The sequence below is a fragment of the Balaenoptera musculus genome, chromosome 11, assembly GCF_009873245.2.
Source record: "Balaenoptera musculus isolate JJ_BM4_2016_0621 chromosome 11, mBalMus1.pri.v3, whole genome shotgun sequence".
In the NCBI taxonomy this organism is placed as follows: domain Eukaryota; kingdom Metazoa; phylum Chordata; class Mammalia; order Artiodactyla; family Balaenopteridae; genus Balaenoptera; species Balaenoptera musculus.
The window spans coordinates 72,076,033-72,092,165 of record NC_045795.1 but is presented as its reverse complement, the minus strand read 5'-3'; the positions used below and the strand labels follow the sequence as shown (position 1 = coordinate 72,092,165).

The following is a 16,133-nucleotide window of genomic DNA, read 5'->3' as shown; positions in this document are numbered from 1 at the left end:
CATAAAAAAGAATGAAGTAGGGCTTCCCTGGTGGCGCAGTGGTTAGGAATCCGCCTGCCAATGCAGGGGACACGGGTTCGTGCCCCGGTCTGGGAAGATCCCACATGCCGCGGAGCGGCTGGGCCCGTGAGCCACAACTACTGAGCGTGCGCGTCTGGAGCCTGTGCTCCGCAACGGGAGAGGCCGCGACAGTGGGAGGCCCGCGCACCGCGATGAAGAGTGGCCCCCGCTTGCCGCAACTGGAGAAAGCCCTCGCACAGAAACGAAGACCCAGCACAGCCATAAATAAATAAATAAAATTAAAAAAAAAAAAAAAAAAAGAATGAAGTAATGCCATTTGCAGCAACATGGATGGACCTAGAGATTCTCATACTAAGTGAAGTATTACAGACTGAGAAAGACAAATATGACATCGCTTGTATGTGGAATCTAAAAGAAAAAGAAAAAGACACGAATGAACTTATTTCCAAAACAGAAAGAGACAGACACAGAAAACAAATTTATGGTTACCAAAGGGGAAAACAGGAGTCGGGGGAGGGATATATTAGGAGACTGGGATTAACATATACACACTACTATGTATAAAATAGATAACCAACAAGGACATACTCTACAACACAGGGAACTATACTCAATATTATGTAATAACCTATAAGGGAAAAGAATCTGAAAAAGAATATATAGATTTATATGTATATATATAAATGTATAACTGAATCGCTGTGCTGTACACCTGAAATGTACACAATATTGTAAATCAACTATACTTCAATTAAAAAAATAATAATGCTGCAGTAAACATAGGGTGCATATATCTTTTTGAATTAGTGTTTTTGGAGTTTTGTGGGGGGTAAAACCCAGAAGTGGCATTGCTGGATTGTATGGTAGTTCTATTTTTATGTTTTTGAGAAACCCCCATACTGTTTTTCACAGTGGGACTATGTACCAATTTACATTCCCACCAATAGTGCATGAGGGTTCCCTTCCAACGATAATATCTTATATAACAATAGTACAATATCACAACCAGGAAGTTCACACTGGTACAATCCAGAGAGCTTACTCAGATGTCACCATTTTTATTGGGCTGGCCAAAAAGTTCGTTCGGATTTTTCCTGAATGAACTTTTTGGTGAACCCAATATATGCACACGTGTGTGTGTGTGTGTAGTTTCATATTTTTAACAGTGGTTATTGTGATAAAATAAAAACAACTTGTATGTTAATCCATATGTTACTTATTTTTTCTTAGTTTTACTTGACTCAATATATTTTCCTTTTTTTTAACCTTTCAGTAACAAATCCAAAATTTTGGAAAAACGCCTACGATATTTAAATGACCACTTCACATACAACTTATATTGTAATATATGCCGATCACTGTTTGAGAAGGACAAGCTATTGTTTTCTTTTTTATTATGTGCCAGTCTTCTTTTGTAAGTTACTTGCTTTTTCTTTATTTTAAAAACTTGCCTGGAAAACCTAATCAATGGCTTCTCATAGAAGGATATCATGTTTTAGCTCTGCATAATTCATGATTTTACTTGTACATTTCTCTATAGTAGTATTGGTGTTTTGATGTTTGATTTTTAAAATTTGGATCATACAGAAAAGCTCACAAAATGTTCAGGTACAGTTTGGTAAATTCGTACAAAGCAAAAATCTGCATAAGTACCACTCAGATCAAGAAATAAGAGTTTTCAGGGAATTCCCTGGCAGTCCAGCGCTTAGGACTTGGCGCTTTCACCGCCAGCCTAGTCAGGGAACTAAGATCCTGCAAGCCGTGTGGCGTGGCCAAAAAAAAAAAAAGAAAGAAATAGAGTTTTTAGATTGGCTTTTTTCACTTAATAATATGCATTTAAGATTCTTCTATGTCTTTTCATGGCTTGATTGTTCATTTCTTTTTAGCACTGAGTAATATTTCATTGTCTGGATGTACTGTAGTTTATATATTCACCTACTGGAGGACATCTTGTTTGCTTGCAAGTTTTGAAAAGTATGAATAAAACTGCAGGTTTTTGTGTGCACATAAGTTTTTAACTTATTTGGTTAAATACTAAGAAGTGTGATTGCTGGATCATGGGTAAGAGTATGTTTAGTTTTATAAGAAACTGTCTTCCAAGAGATTCCATGCAGCACCTCAGCATTTTTAGGAATCTTGCCTTATGGTCCTTGGCGTCCTGAATGTTGAAACTGACCCACACTCTGGAAAAAGCAAAAACTCAGGGGCCAGAACATATTGGGCAGGGGAAGGTGCTGAAGGAGCACCTTTATTTTCTCACTCATGGGACCACTAAAATATTAAAAAATTTTCCTTCTTGACTAATATTTTCTCTGTGAAAATTACTTTGAAAATGGGTCCTAAGTGAAAGTCTAAACCCATTCTGCATCACAGATCCCAGAAGAGGCCCAACAAGCATATAGTTTACATTCCTTAATCCATTGCATTCTACCAGCAATGAATGAGAGTTCCTGTTGCTTCACAACCTTGCCAGCATTTGGTCTTGTCAGTGTTCTGGATTTCACCATTCTAATAGATGCGTAGTGTAATCTTGTTTTAATTTGCAATTCGCTAATGATATATAATATTGAAAATATTTTCATTTGCTTATTTGGTATCTTTATATCTTTTTTGGTGAGGCATCTGTTAGGTCTTTTGTCCACTTATTAATCAGTTTGGTTGTTCATCTTTTGTTGTTGAGTTGGATGACAGTCCATTATCAGATGCATCTTTGGGAAATATTTTCTCCTAGTGTGTAGCTTGCCTTCTTATTCTCTGTCTTTTGCAGAGCAAATGTTTTAAATTTTAATGAAGTCCACCTTATCAATTCTTTTTTTCATGGATCGTGCCTTTGGTGTTGTTTCTAAAAAGTTCTTGCCATACCTAAAGCCTCCTAGATTTTTTCCTATGTTATCTTCTAGGAATTTTATAGTTTCGCATTTTACATTTAGGTCTGTGATCCATTTCGAGTAGATTTTTGTGAAGTGTGTGTGTGTGTTTATATAAATTTGTTTATGTTTTTCTTATTTTCCTTTCTTACACAAAGGGAATACACTGTAAATGTTCTTTTGCACCTTTTTCTATTAATATAAATGGAAGTCACTCAATAGAGATATCCTCTTTTTTTCAGCTTTATTAGGTATAATTGCCACATTATGCAATTCCCCCATTGTAAGAATACAGTTAGATGATTTTTAGTACATTTATATAATTGTGCAACCATCACCAAAATCCAGTTTTAGAACACTTCCATCATCCCCAGAAGCTTCCTTTTGCCAGTTTAGTCAATTCCTGCTCTTACTTCCAGCCCCAGGTAATACTGATCTGCTTTCTGTCTCTATAGTTATTACTATTCCAGAAATTTTATGAATGAGACATTAGATGGCCCAGAATATGATCCATCTTTGTAAATGTTCTATGTGCTCTTGGAAAGAATGTGTATTTTGCTGTTCTTGGGTGGAATGTTCTAAAATGTCAAGGAGGTCAAGATGGTCCATATATCTCCTGTATCTTTATTGATTTTCTATCTACTTGTTCAGTTATATAGAGAGAGTTGGAATCTCTAACTATAGAGACTTCTCTTTGCAGTTCTATCAATATTACTTTGTGTTTTGATGCTCTGTTATTAGATGTATAAATGTTTAGGACTGTTATGTCCTCTTAATAAATTGACTTGACTTTTTAAAATCCCTGGTAATACTTATTGCTCTGAAATCCCCTTTGTATGATATTATTGTAGCCCCTCCAGCTTTCTTTTGAATAGTGTTAGCATGGTATATATTTTTCCATACTTTTACTTTTAACCTATTTGTTTTATATTTAAACTGTGTCTATAGACAGCATGTAATTAGGCCTTACTTGTTTTATTCAATCTGATAATCACTACCTTTAATGAAATTGTTTAGACTATTTACATTTAATGAGATAATAGATAGAGTTATGTTTAAATCTACCATCTTATGATTTATTTTCTGTTTTGCCCATCTGTTCTTTGTGGCATGTTTCCTCATTTTCTATTTTTCTTTTTTCTTTTTTTTTTGGGAACTTAGTGTCTGTTTTATTTATTTTTTTAACCTGTGGGTTTTATTTATTTTTATTTATTTATTTGCATAACAGGTTCTCATTAGTTATCTGTTTTATGGATATTAATGTATACATGTCAATCCCAATCTCCCAATTCATCCCATCCCCCTTCCCCCCTTGGTGTCCATACATTTGTTCTCTACGCCTGTGTGTCTATTTCTGCCTTGCAAACTGGTTCATCTGTACCATTTTTCTAGATTCTACATATATATATTAATATACAATATTTCTTTTTCTCTTTCTGACTTACTTCACTCTGTATGACAGTCTCTAGGTTCATCCACGTCTCTATAAATCTATTTTTCTTTAAATTGAGTATTATTATGATTCCATTTTATCTCCTTTGTTGGCTTATTAGCTATAATTTTATGTTTTATTATTTTAGTGATTTGTTTAGGGTTATAGTATACCTTTGAACTTATTATAGTCTATCTTCAGGTAAAATTATACTACTTCATATATATATAAGAACTGAAAACAATATACTTTTATCTTTCCCCTCATAGCTTTTGTTTTATTGTCATACATTTTACTTGTATATATGTTATAAAGCCCACAGCACATTGTTATTTTGCTATAAATAGTCAATTACTTTTAAAAGAGACATAAGTAACAAAAAAATGGCTTTTATGTTTATCTACTAGTTACCATTTCTGATGCTCTTTATTCTTTTTTGTTGATTCAAATTTCCATCTACATGAAATTTCCTTGAACATTTCTTATAGTGTAGGTCTACTGGTAATGCATACTTTCAATTTCTGTAAATCTGAGAAAAAGTCAGTGAATTTTTCTTTCAGATTTTAATTTTTTATCTCTAGAAGTTTCATTTGGTTATTTTTTATTTTGCCCACTTCTCTCTTCATTATGTTCATGTTTCGCTTTCACTCCTTCAGCATGTTTATAATAGCTCTTTTAACATTCTTATCTGCTTGTTATATCATCTCTATCACTTCTACATCGTATCTATGTACTGACTTTTCTCCTGTTATGGATGTTGTGAATTTTACATTGGTAAGTGCTGGGTCTTTTTTTTTTTTTATTCCTTTAAAGAGCACTAGACTTTACTTTTGCAGGTACTTAAATTATACTGAATTCGTTTGATCTCTTCAAGTCTTATTTTTAAGATTTCTTATGACAGTTTTAGAGTAGACATTATTCTACAGCTAGGTTAGCTTCACTACTAAAGTATCTCCAGTGTCACCACTGAATTCCTCTGGTGTTCAATAAAGATTCAACTGTAGTTGGCAATAACTCATATATTCAGTCCTGTGTGAGCTCTGGTAGCTACTTAGTTTGCAGCTCCCCAGGTATTCTTCGTCTGGCCCCCTGGGGTTTTACCCTACTCATACATAACTCAGCATTTAGCAATAGAATCAAGAGGATTTGTATGCAGATTTCTGGAGCTCCTCGCCCATGTATCTCCCTCCCTTCTGGTACTCTGCCCACAAATTCCAGCCACCTTAGCCTTCCCTAACTCTGATCTCTGTCTCTTCAACTCAGCAGTACTCCTAGATTCTGATTTGATTACCCTCATGCTTTGTAGTCTGAAAAGTGCCTCCAGGCGGTTAGCTGAGGCAATCATGGGGATCACCTTGTCTCCCTTTTTTTCATGGACCACAATCCTGCACTAGCTATTATAATTTCTAAAAACAATTGTTTCTTTTATTTTTTTCCCAGTTTCTAGTTGTTTATAGCAGTAGGGTAGGTCAGTTCTGATTGTTTTATCCAGGCTATATAAGCAGAAATTGACTTCATTCAATTTTGAAACAACAATTTACAACAGTCCTTATTTTGGGAACACAGGGCAAAGAAAGAGATTGAATACCAGGAACTGATGTTTCTTTTAACTGGAGGTGTAAGTCTTAAGAGTTCTGAGAAAAATCCTGATCCAACTTGGCTACAGGATAAAAGCTGGGAGGAAATCTGTCGTGCAAGTGAATTTCCTGCATTCAAAGGACTCAGGTAATTGTTTAAACACAATGACTTAGCACTGAATAGTGATGGGTATATTTGTAATCTAGTGATTTTTTAATTTAATCTAGTGATTTTTAAAAAATAGTTCTATAGCTGTCCTGATTCATCTCCTCATTCAACAATCTCTTTTTAAAATTTTTTCCCAATGAAAGGATAATCATTAAGCTTCTCTTTCCATTAGGAATCATTTTTGTGACAATATAGCTGAATGGCGGGAGATCTACAATAGTAAAGAGCCACACAATGCTAAATTTCCAGCACCAATGGATACGAGGCTAAATGAACTACAGAAAATCATAATTCTTCGGTGCTTAAGACCTGATAAGGTAAAAGACAAATGTGTTCTATTTGGAACCTAGATAATTTGCCATTTTTATGAAGTATTAGGTTTAAACTTATTGTTATTTGGTACTTTAACTTTTATTTCAGATGCTCACATGGGTTCATGGAGTTCCTTGAATCTGTAGGTTTATAGTTTTCCTCAACTTGAGAAAAACTTTGGCCATTATTTCTTCAAATATTTTTTTCCCATGATTCCAATTAAATATACATTAGACTGCTTGATATTATACCATAGGTGACTGATACTCTGTTAATTATTTTAAAATCCTTTGTATCACTGTACTTCAGTTTGGACAGTTTCTATTGCTATCTTTAAATTTGGTGATTTCTTCTTTTGTAGTGTCTAATCTGTTATTAATTCCATCCAATTAATTTTTGTTTCGGCAACTGTATATTTCATTTACAGAACATTCATTTTGTTCTTTTTTATATATTCTATTTCTCTTTTCATTCTGTTTATATTTTTCTTTAAATACTTGAAAACAGTTATAATAACTGTTTTTAAATCCTTGACTGCTGATTCCTGGATCATTTCTGGATCTGTTTCTATTGACTGATTTTACTCTTGGTTATAGATTATATTTTCCCACATCCTGGCATGCCCAGTAATGTTTGGATGCTGGACATTGTTTATGATTTTGATTTTGTCATCTTCCTTTAAAGATTGTTGACTTTTGTTCTGCTAGTTCAGGGTTAGCAAACAACACCTCTGGGCCAAATCTAGCCAGTGACCTATTTTTGTCCAGCCCATGAACTGTAAATGATTTTTGCATTTTAAAGGGTTGTTTTAAAGAAAAATAATAGGGCTTCCCTGGTGGCACAGTGGTTAAGAGTCTGCCTGCCAATGCAGGGGACACAGGTTCGAGCCTTGGTCTGGGAAAATCCCACATGCCACGGAGCAACTAAGCCCGTGTGCCACAACTACTGAGCCTGCACTCTGGAGCCCACAAGCCACAACTACTGAGCCCGCATGCCACAACTCCTGAAGCCTGCACGCCTAGAGCCCGTGCTCCGCAACAAGAGAAGCCACCGCAATGAGAAGCCTGCGTGCCGCAACGAAGAGAAGCCCCCGCTTGCCGCCACTAGAGAAAGGTCACATGCAGCAACGAAGATCCAACACAGCCAAAAATAAATTAAATAAAATAAGTAAATTTAAAAAAAAAAAGAAAAAGAATAAGCAGCAGAAATTGTATGTGGCCCACAACACCTAAAATATTTACTATCTAGCTCTCTATAGAAAAGGTTTACCTACCCCTTTGACTATACAGTTAAATTCAGATTGCTCCTTTCAAAGATTGTTTTAAGATTTGTTAGTGCAGGTATAGAATAGCCTTTACTCCATGGATAGTTTAGTTCCATGGCTAAAGTGTGGCCCTTCTAGGGCCTTTACTGAATGCCCCAAGTGATCACCAAGGACTCTCCATTGTGGCTACTGGGAACTTGAATGATTCCCAGCCTTTCATGAACTCTGGTAGCTCCTCATATCCCAAGTTCACAGCTCCCCAGTCACTCTTTGCTTGGCCTATGTATACATACCATGGTGTTCAGCAAAGATACAAGGACAATATTATGCAGATTTCCGAGCTCTTTCTCTGGATACTTCCCTTCAAATTTGAACTCTGAAACTTCCAGCAGCCTGAGCCTCCTTGAACTCTGATTCCTGTCTTCCCAACTCAGCAACACTGTGTTGTACTACTTTCAGTTGCTCTCCTTGTTACACAGTCTGGAATGTATCTCCCAGAGGAAAGTCAAGGGAATGATAGGTCTCACCTTGTTTGTTTCTTTTTTTGTCAGGGATCACTATCCTGTACCACCTATTGTCTGAACAGCCTTATGTCTGAAAATGGCTGTTTCATTAACATTGCCCATTTTTTAGTTCTTTATGGCAAGAAGGTAAATCTGGTCCCTTTCCTCCATATTGACTAGAAGCAGAAGATAGTAGAAAATCTTGAATGTGTCATAATTTTATTAGTTCAAACATGCACAAAAATCTTTCTTTAGGTGAAATAAATAGGCTGATACCAATTTTCATACACTCGAGAAAAGTGTTATAGTGTTACGAAAGGAAAAATTTTAAACAAAAAACTAAAAGCTAACTTATAAATACTACCAAATGTAAAATAGATAGCTAGTGGGAAGCAGCCACATAGCACAGGGAGATCAGCTCGGTGCTTTGTGACCACCTAGAGATGTGGGATAGGGAGGGTGGGAGGGAGATGCAAGAGGGAGGAGATATGGGGATATATGTATATGTATAGCTGATTCACTTTGTTATAAAGCAGAAACTAACACACCATCGTAAAGCAATTATACTCCAATAAAGATGTTAAAAAAAACCCCAAAAAACTAAAAGCTATGCTTATATATGTAGTTTAAAACTTTGAGTAAGTCACTTCACCTTTCTGAGTTCCAGTTACAACCACATATAAAATGAAGGTATTGAAAGTGATTGCAATGGTCCTGTCTTTTCTTTTTCCTTTTTTTTTTTTTTTTTACATTTTATGTTTTTAGTAAAGTTTCACAAGGAGCATCATCTAATGCTTCATTCAGTCTCTGAGTATGTTCAAACAGAGGCCTATATAATTACGTGACTTCTGAGTATTTCTCCTTACTCTAACTCCCAAAGACCTTTGTACATTGTTAAAATGTACCTCATTCTTTCCTACCTGATAGTTGTATGTATATATATATATATGTTCCTTTCACTAGAAAATAAGTCCCTTGAAGGCCAAAACAGTGCTTTATTCATTATTTTATCACAAATAGCTTCCCTTGTTCATGGTAAACTTAGGAATGAGTAGCTCTGCATCTGGGAAACCCCTGTGTATTTGCATTCCACAGAATGGCTCTCTGATGACCAATGGAGATGTTGTTTCAGTGCCACGTGTAGGGTTACTGGTTTGTCTGCCATGCTTGGGATCCTGTGCTTAAACACCACACTGACCACACTGGAATACACAATAATTGCCTGTTTATTTGTTAGGGTCTCCCACTGGACTCTGAGCTTCTTGAGGTCAGGACCCGTGTCTTATTTTGTTCAATATCTCCAGGATTTAAAGCAGTACCTGGCAGATGGTTGGACATCTCAATAAATATCTGTGAGTTGAGTTGAATTTAATTGCATTAAACCAAATTCAGTTAAAGTCTGTGTCAGTCAGGATTCTCCAGAGAAACAGAATCAGTAGGATTCCGTTGATTTTAAGGAATTGGCTCACATGATTGTGAGCAGCTGGCAAGTCCAAAATCTGCAGGCTGCAGACCCAGGGAAGAGCTGATGTTGCAGCTTGAGACCAAAGGTGGTCTACTGACAGAATTCCCTCTTCCTCAGTAGAAATCGGTCTTTTTTCTCTTAAGGCCTTCAACTGATTGAATGAGGCCGAATCACATTATGGAGAGTAATCTACTTTACTCAAAGTCTACTGATTTAAATGTTAATCTTATTTTAAAAATACCTTAACAGGTATTTAGATACTGTGCCCTAGCCAAGCTGGCACATAAAATAAATCATCACAAAGGCCATATCCAGGTCTGTTTAAGTCTCCATAATTTCTTCTCTAGAGTATTTTACATGAAGGATTAAAATATATATTTTAATATTATAGAAAATCTAATAATTTCTTCTCATGTTAAATTACTGGAACAAGATACTTTTTCTATAGAAAACTATCATACTCGATTGCAGTTACATCATATCAGGGAGCATTGCCCCTGGCCAGTGCGTCGGGTAATGTGGAGCAAGGTCTCTGTGTCCTCAGCATCTCCCTTTCCTTAAAAATGTATACTGAAGATCTACTGTGCTAGGTAGAAACTATACATGGTGTTAATGGTAAAAGGATGAAAAAGATTTCATCATTGCTCATGTGTAGTTATTAAAGAAAGAAATAAAAAGCTGCTATGTCATTGTGATCTCTTTTTTTAAAAAAACCTTCAGGAGCCTGTCAATACCTGTAGAATAATGACAAAAGTACAGCTTTGCAGTCTTATTAGCTTGGCTAATCAGACCTCTTTTCAGCTTGAAACTTCTATTTAAAACTACAGAATTGCTCACAACTACACAAAATTACCCATATAGAAGCTCCTTGAAACTTCTACTATTCTTCTCCTTGAAACTTCTACTATTTAAAACTACAGAATTGCTCACAACTACAGTAAATTACCCATATAGAAGCCTCTATCCTTCCTCCCCATGTATTCCACAAACCTTCCAGGACCAAAGAAGCCTGTGATGATCACTCCTCTCTCCATCAGATTCCTACAGTTTCCCTTTAGAAAGTCGTTTGGCATTTAGAAGATAATGTCTGATACCTCTTTGTACTGATTTTTCTGCTGCTAATATTGATGAACAGCATTCTTTTATTTTTAATTAATTTTAATATAATTTATAAGTAAGTCACATCTTCCTGTGGTTCAAAACTGATGCACTGTTTTGAATCACATGAATATATGAATACAACGAAAAGTGTGCCTCCAGTCTCCATCTCTCAGTCATTCATCATCCTTCCTCTCAAGCAGTTAATGTTATCTGCTTCTTGTTGTCCTTTTATACACATATAAATGTACATACATATAAATTCTTTTACCATTTATTTTCAACACAAACGGTAGCATCCACTGTTTTGCATATTGCTTTTTTCTCTACTAGTTCATAAATAGTGTTCTCTTTCTTTTTTTTTAACAATTGCATGGTATTCCATTGTATGAGTGTACAATAATTTCTTTAGCCAGTTCCTATTGATGGATCTTTATAATATTTATATATTATCTATTATAAAAACGCTGCAATGAATAACCTTATTCAAAAGTCATTTCTCACATGTGCAACTATATATCAGAATAAATTCCTAGGAACAAAATTGCTGTGTCAGTGGATTTGCCCTCTGTAATTTTATGGATACTTTCAAATTGCCCTCCATGAAAGTTATACCAGATTGCTCTTCCTCAGCAGTGTATGAAAATATCTGTTTACCTGTACTTTTGCCCACACAGTATGTTGCCAAACTTTTAAAAAATTTATTTATTTATTTATTTATTTATTTTTGGCTGTGTTGGGTTTTCATTGCTGCGTGCAGACTTTCTCTAGTTGCGGCGAGCAGGGGCTACTCTTCATTGCGGTGTGCGGGCTTCTCATTGTGGTGGCTTCTCTTGTGGAGCAGGGGCTCTAGGCATGCGGGCTTCAGTAGTTGTGGCACATGGGCTCAGTAGTTGTGGCTCATGGGCTCTAGAGCACAGGCTCAGTAGTTGTGGTGCGTGGGCTTAGTTGCTCTGCGGCATGTGGGATCTTTCCAGACCAGGGCTCGAACCCGTGTCCCTGCCATTGGCAGGCAGATTCTTAACCACTGCACCACCAGGGAAGCCCTGTTGCCAAACTTTTGGATCTTTGCCAATCTGTGCAGAAGGGTTGAGGATTCTGGGGCTGATCGAGGTGGCAGCAGCACACGTGAGTTTCATTAGATGTTACTTTGACGGGTTTGTTTGTTGGGGAGGAAGAAATCCCTCATAGCAGGTGTCTGTCCAGAGGCTGGGAGTGAGGGGAGGTCCACAACTCCAAAGGAGAGGGGAAGACAAGGGAATTCCTAATGGAGAGGGGACTTGTGTTGTGTCTGGGCAACATTATTCATCAGCATGGCGGCTGGGAGTCTCTGTGTCAGAGCTCTGAAGGGCAGCAGTGGCTTGGGGTCTTTATATCCTGGGGATTATCTTCTTATGGCTAGCAGATGTTGGGTGAAAAGTAGGCAGACTCTAAATGGTTAAAAATCTGCTAATTTGGGCTATGTTTAGAACAGTTGAATATGTAGCATTTTGAGTTTGGTGCCAGTGGACTTTTGAGCTAACAGGTTTTAGCCTACTGTGAAAAATAAACAATCCAGGGGTAAATACACACAGGCTATCTTTGTCCCATTTATATAACAATCTGATGGTGAAAAATGGTATCTAAGTATAATTATAATTTGTATTTTTCTTATTTATAAGTATTAGGGTATAGACAAAGCTGCTGTAACAAAGAGACCTTAAATACTGTAGCTGAAATAAAATAGAAGTTAATCTCTCTACCTCTGCTAACAGCCCAGAGTATTGCTCGAGGGCTGGCAAGGCACCTCTGTTCTTGAGATCATCCAGAGATTCAAGTCCCTTCTCTCATGCTAGAGAAGACTCCTAAAGTGTGGTCCTTGTCAGTGAGATTGAAGCTGGGTCATGAACACCACATCTGTTGAACAGGAAAAGAGAGTGTTGAAGGCAAACAGTTTCCTTATAAAAAATAGGATCTGGAAGCTCCATATATAATTTCTATTTGTATTTCTCTGGCCAAGACTTAGTCACATGGCCACATCTAGCTGCATGAAAGGTTGGGAAAACTTGGGGTTCTGTTACCAAAAGGAGACACAGAATGGGGACAGTTTGCAGTCTCTGCTATACTATATGAGGTTGAGTATTTTTCATATGTTTAAGATCCATTTCTATTTCATTTTCTATAAACTGTTTATCTTTGCCCATTTTCTTTTGGATTGTTAGTCTTGTCCCATCAATTTATAGATACCTTTTCTGTATTAGGAAAATTAGCACTTTGCCTATGATATGCTGCATGCTTTCCTTATCCATTAGACTCATAGTTTACTCTGTCGGTTTTCAGTAATAACCAAAGTTGTTATGTGAAATAAAAGTTACTCTAAAGATGGTATTTTTTCTCTCTTCAACAGATAACTCCAGCCATAACTAACTATGTAACTGACAAACTAGGGAAAAAGTTTGTAGAGCCTCCACCATTTGATTTGACAAAGAGTTATTTGGATTCAAATTGCACCATTCCCTTAATTTTTGTGTTATCTCCAGGAGCAGATCCCATGGCCAGTAAGTGCATAATGTCAACTTAATAAATTATAAATAAATCATCTTTGTTCAATATCTATTTCTTAGATGAGTGTAAATCAGTAAATTCGGTATTTATAAGGAAAGGTAACTAGAATTTTTCACAATTAAATACTTATACACTGAAACATAAGGCATATTTTATAATTTTAGAGTAAGCAGTGAAACCATTTTTTTTTGTGCCCTCTTAGGCCTACTGAAATTTGCAAATGATAAAGCTATGTCTGGAAATAAATTTCAAGCTATTTCACTGGGACAGGGACAAGGACCAATTGCAACAAAAATGATTAACGCAGCAATAGAGGAAGGAACTTGGGTTTGCCTACAGAACTGTCACCTCGCTGTCTCCTGGATGCCCATGTTGGAAAAAATATGTGAAGATTTTTCTCCCGAAGGCTGTAACTCATCCTTTAGGCTTTGGCTCACAAGTTACCCATCTCCAAAAGTATATTTATTTCCTATGGAGTTTAGTACATTTATTTGGTTATCTGTTATTGATACATTGTATATCTTAAATGCTTAACCTTAAGAGGTTTTAAAAATATTTCTGGAGTCCTCCCTTATACCTATTTTTAATCCACTAGTGTATGTATTTTTAGGACTTGAGTTGGTTATCTAGAGTAATGCTCTTTGTTTATTTTGTCTTAGTTCCCAGTAACAATTCTACAGAATGGAGTAAAAATGACTAATGAACCTCCTACGGGTCTTCGGCTAAATCTCCTCCAATCATATCTCACTCATCCAGTTTCTGATCCTCAGTTTTTCAATGGATGCGAGGGAAAGGAACTGGTAATATTCAGCCTCTGGAACTTTTAAAATGTGTTTTTATAGTGAAAAAATATGAAAACATAAATATTTTATTTAATATTAAACTTTAGGCATTTCCTAAGAAGATAGAAATTGTACCTATCTTATTTTATTCCCAATTGTTTGTGTTCTGCTTCCCATGTAGTAGATAATCAAATAAATATTTGTTGAATGAATGAATATTTCTTAGTTTGTACAAAAGTCCAACAGTGCATTTGATTAAGACAATTAAGACCCAAGAGTAGCAATCTATTTTAACATTATTTATTTATTCTTTCAACAAATATGTTTGTTAGGTACGATATAATGCAGTGAGAGTAAAATAGACACTGCCATGACCAAAAAAATCTGCCTTCATGGAAATTCTAGTAATAATGTTTTGACATATTAATAACACTCTTCAATGTATCCATTTGTAAAAAAGTTTTGCACATGGTATTGAGGACGTTAGGAGTTCCGATAAATAGCACTCCTTTTCTCTGCCCAAATTCTTACCAGTTAAGAAACAGGAAAAAGTACAAACATAGGGGAACCAAATTATAACCTTAATTACTGATATAGACTAGGTTGGAAGATGTAGTTTACATCTGTGAACAAGTGGGCTTAGTATTACTGAACCCAGAATTAAGTACGTTTATCTACCCAGAGGAACAGAGGAAAACTTCCTTCGCTGCAGGAAGCTCACTTCTAAGAGAGAAAAGGGAAAAGCTGAGCAAAGCATATTTGCTTGACTTTTCCCAAATTTACCCATCAGATAGGTACTCTTCCCTCCACCAGTGAGTATAAGGATGGAGAAAATCCAGGAGTGTTACATTAATTGAAGTTTCCCTGCATGGAAGGAAACATCAGTACTAAGGGAGATTTCGCACACGCCCTTTAAGAGTGGAAGTCTCTGTTTTCTATAGCCTACCAGCTCTCCTGAACATAAGCCCTGCTGGCTTTCAAAGCCTGACGTTCTGGGGGCTTGTCTTCTCAGTTCAGGGTCCCTACACTGGGGAGCCCAATGTGGGGCTCAGACCCTTCACTCCTTGGGGAGGACCTCTATAATTGTGATATTCCTCTCATTTGTGGGTCAGCAAACCTGGGTCCTGACTACAGTATGTCTCTGATCCTCCTACCCATCTTGGGGTTCTCTCTTTATGTCTTTAGTTGTGGAAAATCTTTTCTTCTACCTTCAGGTTGTTCTCATAGATAGTTGCTCTGTAAGTAGTTGTAGTTTTGGTGTATCAAGGGAGGAGGTGAGTTCAAGGTCTTCCTATTCTGCCATCTTGGCATGTCTCTCCAGCACTATTGCATTTTAATAAAGTGTAATGTTATTGTAGTTTGTCTAGCTTGGAGGTTTTGGATAAGTCATAAGATTAATACTTTTTATAGTAAGCATTATTTCAGATGGTCTTTCTACATAAAAGTTTGTAGAGATATATGATCATAGAATCTTATAATGAAAGATTATCAGTTCCCCTCATTTTAGTAATGGAAATCTGATCAGAATTTTTTCTTGTTGCATATTTTTATCTTAAAGGCATGGGAGAAGTTGCTGTTTGGAGTTTGTTTTTTTCATGCCCTTGTGCAAGAGAGAAAGAAATTTGGTCCTCTTGGTTGGAATATTCCATATGGATTTAATGAATCAGATTTACGCATCAGTATTCGACAACTACAGGTAAAATTAGAAAGGAACTAACATTGATGGAGGATCACTGTGTACCAGGCCCTAGGCAATTCCCTTTGCTTAGAATGACTTATTCAGTTCTCCCAACACCACTAATAGTTGGCTAGATGGTATTAATAATTATAATTTTGGCTTATAAAGCATAATCTCCATCTGTATTTTTCTGCTGCAAATAATGGGAAACCTGATTCAAACTGGCTTAAACCATAATGAAACTTTTTATCTCACATGAAAAAGAGTTGCAGAGGAAGGACAGACTCTGGAGTTGGTTGATTCAACAAAAGTGTTGCCATCAAGGACCCTAGTTCTTTCTTTTTGCAGTGCCCTCCTCAGTGTTGGCTTTATATAGGTCCTCACTGTACTCTACTCTTAGCCTCCACTCAGATCTACAATT

General features: G+C 36.3%; 1 protein-coding gene across 1 annotated transcript in view; it reads left to right on the top strand.

Moving 5' to 3' along the window:
* DNAH12 (dynein axonemal heavy chain 12) overlaps positions 1-16,133 on the top strand; it is a 235,027-nt gene that overhangs the window by 200,806 nt on the left and 18,088 nt on the right. Inside the window, exons 61-67 of the mRNA XM_036869723.1 lie at positions 1,295-1,435; positions 5,887-6,045; positions 6,239-6,383; positions 13,095-13,245; positions 13,455-13,708; positions 13,912-14,052; positions 15,593-15,730. Of these exons, the coding sequence (XP_036725618.1) occupies positions 1,295-1,435; positions 5,887-6,045; positions 6,239-6,383; positions 13,095-13,245; positions 13,455-13,708; positions 13,912-14,052; positions 15,593-15,730 (1,129 nt within the window). The remainder of the gene's footprint in view (positions 1-1,294; positions 1,436-5,886; positions 6,046-6,238; positions 6,384-13,094; positions 13,246-13,454; positions 13,709-13,911; positions 14,053-15,592; positions 15,731-16,133) is intronic.